The sequence below is a fragment of the Prosopis cineraria genome, unplaced genomic scaffold (genome assembly GCF_029017545.1).
Source record: "Prosopis cineraria cultivar Desert tree isolate PC_DT_omini unplaced genomic scaffold, ASM2901754v1 PC1583, whole genome shotgun sequence".
In the NCBI taxonomy this organism is placed as follows: Eukaryota; Viridiplantae; Streptophyta; class Magnoliopsida; order Fabales; family Fabaceae; genus Prosopis; species Prosopis cineraria.
In genome coordinates, this window is record NW_026556908.1 from 19,094 (window position 1) to 30,087 (window position 10,994).

Genomic DNA, 10,994 nt, shown 5'->3' on the forward strand with positions numbered 1-10,994 from the left:
GTGAAGTTTTTCACTCTAAACTCAAAAGTTCTATGATAGGCTGACAGTTTGTCATTTATATATTTTAAAAAGATTTTTTTATTTTTTTAAAAATACACATTATTTTTATATACAGGAATGCACATTATTTCAAAATAATGAGTTCAAATGAAACACAATAGACAAAATAAGATATTTTGTGGTTGTAAGGGTGATCATATTTATAAAAATTCAAAATGTATATAATAAATTTTAAAAACTAAACTCGCAGGAAAACTGTCAACCTGCAGGGGCTGTAAAATCCGGCTTATTTTGAGGAAGCAAGGGCGGAAAGGTGGAAAATGAGAAAGATGGGCAAAGAAAACTTGGGAGCTGAAGGTAGAGAGGAGGAAGAAGTGAGGTTAGGTATAGACCGCCGATAAAGAAAGCGGGAGGGAATAGCCTCCCTCTTTTCTTGGCCCGGCTCTTCAAACCATCTCTTTCTTCCGCTCCCCAATATATTAAAATTCCTTCTCCTCTCTCGTCATCACCTCTGTTGCTACTTGCCAGTCCACGCAACATTCCCCCCACTTTCTCTCGCCTTTCTTTTCTTTAATCCTCTCTTTCTCTTATCAACTGCCATCTTATATTCCGTCCTATTTCTCTCGAGTCTCGACATTCTGCCTTGGTTCTCCACCCTTACAATTTCTCTCAATCTTCGCTGCTTCTATTTCTCTCCCAATTTTGGGGAACACGGAAACAAATTCCCCATGGATTCTCAAGTCTCTGTAGCTCTTGCTCTTTCACTCGTGGGTGGTTTGAGTACTTCTATCGGTACGTGTGCTTCATCTTTCATACCCATGAATGTCAAATTTCGGCACCATTGGAAAGCTTGTGCGGTGCATTTTCACGAAACAGTTCCTTTAATACCTAAAACATTCGTCTACACTATCCCCCCCTTGTCTCCTCCTCTTTTCTGTTTATATATAGAAAAGTTCAGATTCATAATCTGGTTGTTTTCTTCCTCGAGCATTTTTGTTCCTGCACAATATGGTATCGTCATTCATGTATAGGACTCTGTGTCTTGTCATCCAACTAGAGAAGGATGTTCTCGTCACTTCTTATCCTATGGCAAGCATATTTAGATTCTTATAAACCCGTTTGAGGAGTTTGTCTACTTGCTTAGTATTGTGTTTCCAGGGGGAAAAAAAATTACTTCTTCACTTCCGGGTTCCATTTATGGAAAATATTTGACATCTTTGCTTCCCTAACTATTAGCTCACGGCGTCTTTTTTGTCTCGATTATAATTCCTGATAGAGTTTTTTCGTGTAATTGGACTAAGAGTTCTCAATGTGGAACAGGGGCACTATTTGTAATAATTAATCAATCTCCCAGTTTGAAGATGCTTGGGCTATTACAGGTGGCTTTCGTTGGTTAAAATTTTGTGATCAGACCTAATCAGTTCATTTCGATTTTTTCCTCCCTTCTCCTTTGTGAAATGAGACAGAAGATCAATTATATTTGTTGGCGTGCCTGCGAATCTCTGTTTTCCTAAATATTTCTTTCCGCACAGGGTTTTGCTGCAGGTTTGATGCTGAGTATATCATTCTTTGATCTTGCTCATAATGCTTTGAACTCACTTGGCTTCTTCAAAGGCAACCTTTGGGTAGGCTATGCTTTTGAGCAATTATCTATTTAACGGACAGCAGTCTTTCTCTCTTACCTTTATAGCATGTTCTCATGTAATAGTTCAGACGATAAAGTTAGATCTTCCTGTTCATGTAGTTTTTTGCGGGTGTCATATTCTTTGCTGTCGTGGCCAATTTTATCCCAGAGCCAACACTTGCTCCTGCTTCAGATGTGAAGAGTAGAAAGGTTTCCATGATGTTCCTTCCAACAAAATGAATGTTATCTCTACTTATGCTTATGCATGCTAACATTGCATCTGCAATGTCATTTACCACATAGATATAAATTTTGATCGTATGACAACATCCTTTGAAATAGAAAAATGAGGATGACGGAGGCAAGGACATAATGAAGAAGCGTCGCCGCCAAGTTTTATTTAGTGGGATTATTACAGCTATAGGTATGTGTATGTTTCAAACTTAACCTCTTGTACCGTAGGTCATCATACTTGTTTGTTGATTGAGAAACAGATTTTGAAATCACCTCTATTTGCTTATCTGCAGTAAAAATGTAATACTGGTTATCTTGGTATCAGGATTTTAGTCAAAGAATTGAGCCTTCTAACTGCAGTGTAGATTGCTGGTTAAGTCTCACACAAAGAATATCATGAATAATGTGCTGAAATTTGTTGGCTGATAGATTGTGACCTCTTGCAAATACTGGTTATTTTGGTATTAGAGGTTTACTTAAAGTGCGGTGGCTTCTTATTGCAATATAGTGATAGCCAGTGAATTGGAGTGAGGAACCTCCCTGAAAAAGCTAATTATTGAAGTGGGGGACCAGCCTGCTAAAATTTCCTGTAGTTCAACCCAGATTATTCAATGGGAGACTAGGCATTCCATATTTTGTTTTCCATCATATAGATAGCAGGTTAAATCTTGCACATATTTGTGACAAAGGCTCATGATTTTGGTAAGGCTGTACCAAAAACTGATATTAAGATTGGAATTTGGGAATACACTAGACAGTAGATTTCTTAAACGACAAAGGAAGAAAAATATAGACTGGGAGTTGTAAATTACAAGAGCTGCTGAAGTGATCTAAAATTTTAAGCCCTATAAGTAAACCAATACATTTGAACAAGTTGATAAAATAGAAAAAAAGGAAGCAACCCATAGCATACAAAAGTAGAAATGTCAGATGATCAATTGAATTTACTGAAATACATTTGACTTTATAAGGAAGTTTAAGTATAATGCAGGAGAATAATGCCCTCATGACCAATCTGCTTTAAGTGACAAACAGGGTATTTTTCATTGGTAGGAAGGTTATGTGATAAATGCGGTGACATATAGAACCCAGCTCACTAATTTCTGTTTCAGGATATCTTAACCTAGCATTTATGTTTCAAAATTCTATATACCATGTACATGTATGTTTCTTACCTGTCCAATTCTGTTTCCTGATATGTTGTAAAATTTCCAACTTCAAAATCAGTGATATCACTGGGAGTTCAGGTTATAGGCCAAGAGTGAAAAATTTTAGCTATGGAGTGAAGGAAACATAGGATTTGAATTTTCTTGACTATTATACCATCATTAATGTTTCTCTGAGGTTTTTTGTTTGGTTATCTACTCATCTTGCTGGTAGAATCAAGTGATGAAGGAAAAATTGGAATTTGAATTCCCATTGACTATTATTTACCTTGTCCACTGTTGCTCAAGGTTTGAAGTAAAATTTTCTTTCATGTCATCTCACAGGTATAAGTTTACATAATTTTCCAGAAGGAATGGCCGTGTTTCTTGGATCCATGAAGGTACCGTGTCCAGCCCCCTTTTCTAAAAGCTGGAGTGGTATTAAGTTGAATTTTTGATTGAGAGATTACAGGGGTGTTTGATTACCACTTTTGGCACCCGAAAGTCCTTTTGGTGAACTAACTTCCACTAAACCTATGTTTGGGTATAAAAACTTATTTTGAAAGCTCATCTGCTAAACCTAAAAGCCATGAAAAGTTAGTTTGGAAAACGCAAGTGGGAGTTGCTTTTGCTGTTTTGAAAGTCGGTATGGCAATTGTGCTTTTGGCCAATTGTAAACCAAACACCCACTATATCTGCACATGGATTGCTAGTGCCTCTTTGATATGATGTTTGTCTTGTATTCTTTCAATAGGGCCTTCGTGTTGGTCTTAACCTAGCATTGGCCATTGCTCTACACAATATCCCTGAGGTAATATGCTGATCTTTCATGGTGCCGGTATATTCTGATTGCTACGATTTTAGTTGCTTGGTGCGATTAGCAATGAAGAAAAATCATTGCACTTTTTTTTAGTATTTGATGCCTTATTGAGTTTGTATTTTGATGTTACTTTGCTTATTTTTATTGTTGAATTTTATATGTTTTCCACACAATTAGTGGGTTTGAATACTTGATCTTTTACTCCAATTCGTCATGAGACTAGGGATTATTGATTATTTTTTAACATCTTCTAGGTGCATGATTGCTCTTGCTACCCATTATAAGACTAAAGGCTAAATCAGTATGGGAGATGTATTCTTATTGTAGAAATGAAAAAGAGTTAAACTGTCTTAAGTTTCTGCCTAGTAGACCTTGCATTGAGATAAAACAGAGGAGCCCAGAAGAATGGTCACAAGATTTTTTCCATGCACCCTGAAAATGGGGGGGAATAAAAAACTTAGAAGTATGATAACAATTTTTGCTTTTCCTAGCATATTGTTTAAAACGCACTATTTTTTTAGTTATTTCTGGTTTAAAGCACATTGATCATCTGGCTTCCAGGGTGTTGCGGTTGCGCTTCCTGTTTATTTTGCAACGCAGAGGTAAGAACTTCCTCAAATGCTGTTGGCTCTCTCTCTCTCCCCCCCCCCAATCACTTGCAACGGACAGGAGGCTTCTATTCCTTAAATTGTAAATAAAGAGCTCATAAAATTTGGGAATTCAACATTGATCCATGTAAAATGTAAAGGCACATTGTAGGAAAATATATGTTCAGTAGCTGTAAGAGGTTGATGGTGGGCTTGCAATCCAAATAGTTTGTCCTGTACGCAGTGTAGATGATAGTATGTCTAGGGTTGTGGGCAGACTTTCTAGTTGCAGCATGGATATGATTGTGGCTATGGAAGCCATTGCTTGGCTGTTTCATGAGGATAACTACAATATTTCTGTTGTTTATCAGAGAAGATAAAGAAAAAATTGAGACTGCTTTTGGATAGTGATGCTGTTACCTGTCTACAAATGAACATAGATGCTTATGACCTTACCTCCAGGATGCGCACATATGTAAATTTTGACATGGCTGATGTCATTCTGTTTGTGTGCATCTGGTAGTTTGTGTTGCTAATGACAGTAAACTATTAGTTTGATCAATTATCTAAAACTTTAATTTTGTTGTTTATGAATATATCTTAGTAAGTGGCAGGCATTCAAATTGGCTTCTCTTTCTGGCTTTGCTGAACCCCTGGGAGTTGTTATTGTTGGTAAGCTATCTCCCTTTTGTTGGTCTACATTGTAGGAGTTTGTTTTTTTTTTCCCCTCTTTTCAATGGAAAGGAAAGCATGACTAAGATGCAATGCTATATATATATATATATATTTTATCGAAGACAGGGGTGATCCCAGTCTAAGATGCAATGCTATATTATAGTAGTGGTAGGTAATATTGATGAGGACGAATATTCTGTGGGAATCTAGGAGGGTAAGAGTATTTAGGGAATCAGAATTAGGGTAAGTTATGCTTTGTTTGGATGGGAGTAAAATATGGGAGGAAAGAAAATATGGGGAGAAAGTGAGGGAGAAAATAAGTTTCCCCCAGTTTGGATGAGGAGAGAAAAGTGGAGGACAAAATGAGGTGTGGGGCCCATCACATTTTCTCTCCACAAGGGGAGAGATTTTGGGAGTAAAATTTTTATTCCATCCTTTGCCCCCTCCTCTCTCCCTCTCTTATCCATCATTTTTGCCTCTCTGCTGGAGACTCATCATCTTTGACCCAAGCAGCGGCATCATAATATTCCACCTAAGCGCGTTCTTTCTCAGCCAAGGCAGCTTCAGCGACTCATCATGCACTATTCTTCCTCAACTCTGGTTCTTTTTCAATTTCATGGTAACAATGGAGCAGAGCAATGTCAATGCCAAATTGGTGTGCAATTTTTATTTTATTTCCCTTTTCTGGATCTTTTGATGTTGAATTACAGATTGATGAAATGGTTTATAATTCTTTTATTTTAATTTTAATAAATGGTAAATCAATTATTTTAACATCAATGCCAAATAATTTTTTAAATAGAAAAATAATATATTTTTAGTAAATTATTTGGTTTTAAATATGATAACATGAAATTATATTTTAAATTATTTTGATGAAATTAATTTTAATGCAATTTTTCCTTCAATTTATTTGTATAAAGAATTATATGAAATATAATTTATTTTTGATATAGGAGCATTATAGTCATTGTAATATTTGTTTATTTTCTTTTCTCTTTATTTTCTTTTGTTCATCCAAACATAACGAGAGAGAATTTTTTCTTTCCAGTTTTCTCTTATCTTCACTTTTTCTTTCCTCTCATTTTTTTTCCTTTCAACTATTCTTCCTATCCAAACTGAGGGTTAGTGCTTTGCTGGGTCTTGAATAGGATTACCCCCAATGAGAAGACATTATCATGTATGTACCAAAAGAAAAAAAAAACAATTAGGGTTAATTTAGGATATTTGATACAAACTTATATTCTATAAATAGGGGAGTATCATGTGTAATCCGTGTGAAATTGAATAGAGTTCTAGCATTGGATTTTTGAGGTTTCCATGTATCAACAAGCTTTAGAATGCAAGGCATATTAGCTTGATATTATGCCCATTTTAATTAACCTTCTACATATGCTCTCTTTTCCTATCAGTCTTAAAGTGAGTTGTGATATAATTTTGCAGGTTTAATCTTTTACAAAACCATGCTTTTTGGAGTTGTGCATTAATAAATTTGAATTTACTGTGATAAATTCTTTTGTTTTACTGCAGCCTATTTATTCCCTAGCAGCTTAAGTCCTGAGATTCTTGAAGGTTTGCTTGGATCAGGTTTGTGCTAATAGAAGTTCTAAATATCACAATTATTTTTTGTAGTTATATTGATTATATATGTTCTGCAATTATTGCAGTTGGGGGAGTCATGGCTTTTTTAACACTGCATGAAATGCTGCCATTGGCGTTTGATTATGCGGGACAGAAGCAATCTGTTAAGGCGGTCTTTTGTGGGATGGCTTTCATGTCTGCAAGGTGATAGATCTGATTACTTTATCAATTACCATTTGATGAGATGGTGCTATTGTTTGCCTTTTATATTTACCTTGGTAATGTTTAAAGTACTAGTGTGATTCGTGTTGTTACGTATTGAAGAAAGCAAAAATTCCCTTCCATGCTTGTTAACTCTTGATGCTAAACGAAAATCATGTTGGAAAGGGAGAAAGAAATTGTTTTGTGGAAAGGTGCTACACTTATGTTGGCCATGCAGCATGTAGTCACCTTAACTTAAGATTTCTCCCCCTTTCAATCTTATGTCTTTCGGAGTGCTAACTTGTTCTTGGTCTCTACTCTGTCCTCAATGTCCACTGCCTTTTCTTCTCTCGTGTTTTGTAGGGTGTTGGGTAGGGGTGTAGAGTGGCTGGCTCAGAAAACTATCTAAATTTTTACGAGCTGTTAGAATTAGCCAGGGACCCTGATTTGTTGGCGTGACATTGTCAAAACAATATTTGTTGTGAGAGTACCAAATAAGCAATTTACCAGCTGCTTCTAGTTCCTCTCAAGTCTCAACAATGTCTTGAAACTTAAAAATGGTATGCTAGAAGCGTCTATTTCAGTGCTGCATATGATCTTCTATCTACTAGCATCTATCTTTATTCTGTAAACCTTGAACCACTCATTTATCACACATGACCTGCATTTTACTTGCTTTTCTTTTATACCAATCCTTGCTAGTAAGTTCATATTTCATTAATATTACTGGCTTTGCAGCCTATATTTTCTGAGCATCAGTTTACCAGAGGAGATGAACTTGTAGCTGGGACATCTGTTTTCCAAAATGTGACGCCTTCCCCGCGTATCATTGGCGTATCTTCTAGCGTTGACATCGACTGCCTAGTAGCATTATCCCTACCGATTTGAGACGCCTGAAGTGTCAATAAAAAAGGCGAGAATGTACAGTCATCTTCGGAGGATATCTATCAGACAGACAGCAATATAGAGATGCATTTCCGACTTTACCTTGGAGAAGGATGTACAAATAATTTGAAAATACTAACAACAACAACAACAACAATATAAGCTGTCTCTAATATTTTATCAGAACTCCTATTCTGCGCCCACCATGTGGATATGGAAAAAGTTCACGATTTGCAGATAATTAAAAGGTGTTTTTAATGTATCAATGGAATGGAAGTACCTGTTCAGTGTTCAGTCATACACTTTCTTCAACTGTTCGAAGCATAACGGCATAATTGTTAATCCAGAAGATCTGTTACCTCCATACTTCGTTTGCTCGAAAATCTCGAGTTTGCTTGAAAGCTGGACTTGCAGCGTGAAGTTCTCAATTTCAAGCAGTCCCCGTTCTTGGAAAACTGAGGTGTCTGAGACGCGTGAGCTTCTGACCTTGTCTCAATTGGTGGGCTTCTCGTTCTTCATGAATTCTTGTTTTGTTTAAGCAGAAGGAAATGGCAGCGATCTCAGTCCGGTTAACATTTTCAGTAGTAAATGAACAAGCACAAGTATCGTGTAAATTTAATATGATTAATGGAAGAATGTGGGATAAATAAATTATATAACTAAGAATATATACGGTAAACTACGGTGGTGACGACATGACATGCCAACAGATACACCCTCGTTGTCGTTTTGTTACTGATTATCAACCAGAAATGACTCTGTTGCATGGAGTATGAAGTGAGTTATATTATTCCTAATTAATAATAATATAAAAGTTAAAATTTATACAAATCAACATGATGTTAATATTAATGTTAATAATCTTTTTGTTTTAGCAAAAAAGAGGCCGTTTTATTAATACCAAAAGAAATAAACACTCACTAATCCCCTGTAAAAGAAAACAAAACCTGAAATACAACCTAAAAAACACAAAACAGAAACAGAACGAAAGCAATAACCTATGAGTACAACCTATAAAGCAATAAAAGAAATACACAAAACAAAACACAACAAAAAAGCCAGCAAACTAGCATCAGCCAATACCTTCCTTCACCTTCTCTTCAGCAACTCTGACCTCTAGATCAAGCACATCCTTATTCTCAAATCACCCATGCCATGCAGGTCTTGCAACAAAATGGAGACAAGAGAAGATGGTGGCTCATAAAGCCATCCTTGCAATGCCATGCTCTCATCACACTAGCTGCAATTCAATCAACAGCATAATTCCCTTTCCTTAAAGCCAAAGAAAAAGAGCAAAACTATCAAACCCACGCAGCTCAAAGCACTTTTGAAGAATATCAACACATGCCCATTCACAACCTTTCATATCCTTAGCCAACCCATTGTTCGATATAAGTTCTAGCAATTTGTCTCTAAAATGACTTTTTTATCAGTGAACAAGTCTCTTAATGAAAGAGCTTCAACATTGCCAAACATTCAGCCATAAAAGCTGAATCAGCAACCACCACTCTTCCCAACCCTTCAAAACTGACCCTAATCATTCCTACCCAGCACTCCAATAGCAGCCTTCTTCCTTCTAACACAAAAAGCACCATCAATGTTCAACTTCACCATCCCTCAACGGTTTTGCCAATTTAAAACTCTATTAGAACTCTTATCCAAAACCTGTGCCTTCTTCTGATTGACCACATCAACCAATACTCATTTACCAACCCCACAACCTGATTTTAAGCAAAGATCTGCATTTAATCTCCACCCTTTCAAATATGAAATCATACCTGGCCTTCCAAATCATCCAACATGTGGCTACAAAAATAGCCACTACATAATCATCCACAACTTCCCCTATCCACCAACCAAATCCTGTAACTAGCTATCCAATCTTCTCAAATTCTATTGGTTAAACTTTAAGGATAATGAAGAAGCAAACCAACATTTCTTTACCTAAGGGCACAAAAAAAAAAAAAAAGATGTGTTCAATAATTTTCACATGTACATTACAGATCACACATACAAGATCAACAAGCATTTCTTTTCATACAAAGCCTCCCTTGTAGTAATGGCACCTTTACATACATGCCATATGAAAAGGACAACTTTAAGGAGGAGGACTTTGATTTTTCATATACTATCCATAAGTTTGGGAATTTTAAAAGATCAGCCTGGATCATTACCCCATCAACCTTCTCCTCCCAAAGCTACTTTATATGCCCCTCTGCACAGTATACACGCCTTCCCTACTTCCCAACCAGATAAGATTATCCTCACCATTTACCAAAGGCAGTCTCACACTGTTTATCAACTCCTTATTCTCCAAATTAAACCAATCCTCAACCAGCTCAAAACTCCACATACATCACTGATGATATCTTTCACTTTAAGGCCTTCATTTTATCAGTTAGCACCCTTGGCCTGAATCTGTGCTCCTCAGCATTGGAATCCAGTGATCTTCAAATACGCTTACTTTTTCACCATTCAAGATTTTCTAACACAATCCCTTTCCAACAATTCCCTACTCTCCATCATTGCTTGACTATCCCCATGATGCCCTACCCCCTTTCTTTGCCTGCATAAACCCATAATTCAGAAAATATATGCCCTTAAGCAATTTGCACCAATAATCATCAGGATTTTAGAGTAGTCGCTCCAGGCTATTTCTGCTAACAAGGCTTTATTAAAGAGTTCACAATGTCTAAACCCCCTGCCACCATCACCTTAGATTTGTAAAGAACCTTCCATACCTTCCAATGGATCCTACTTCCATGATTCCCCACTAGAATTTAGACACCATTCCCTCCAACTCAGAACAAGTTTTCTTAAAAACATAAAACAACACATAGGGAAAATTGGGAATGGCATTAGCTATTGCCTTCACTATCACTTCTTCTCCCAACAAAAGACAACAATCTTTGCTTCCACATTTGTAACTTTCCATCCCCATTTTATTCTTAACAAAAGCCAAAGCTTCAAACTTAGATCTCCCTAAATCATAGGTAAACCCAAGTACTTCTAGGATCATCAGTCGCCTTCACCCCCAAAGCTTCAAAACCTCATTCTCAAATCCACATAAGCATTTTGAGAAAAGAAAATACATGATTATCCAAATTTACACCTTGACCAGAAGCTTAAACAAAATTCATCTGTATATCCTACTTCAACATTCCACAATTTCTGCTATCCACTCTTAGAAAAAACAATGCATTGTCTACAAAAAGACAATGAGAAAGAATAGGACCATTTAA

General features: G+C 36.5%; 1 protein-coding gene across 1 annotated transcript; it reads left to right on the forward strand.

Moving 5' to 3' along the window:
* Window positions 1-321: 321 nt before the first annotated feature.
* On the forward strand, window positions 322-8,046 carry LOC129300425 (zinc transporter ZTP29-like). The gene is made up of 12 exons (XM_054938994.1): window positions 322-792; window positions 1,321-1,379; window positions 1,533-1,625; window positions 1,745-1,834; window positions 1,967-2,048; window positions 3,349-3,404; window positions 3,758-3,814; window positions 4,385-4,425; window positions 5,015-5,082; window positions 6,616-6,672; window positions 6,753-6,870; window positions 7,606-8,046. The coding sequence occupies exons 1-12, from the start codon at window positions 729-731 to the stop codon at window positions 7,649-7,651; spliced, it is 831 nt and encodes a 276-aa protein (XP_054794969.1). The 5' UTR covers window positions 322-728; the 3' UTR covers window positions 7,652-8,046.
* Window positions 8,047-10,994: the final 2,948 nt, after the last annotated feature.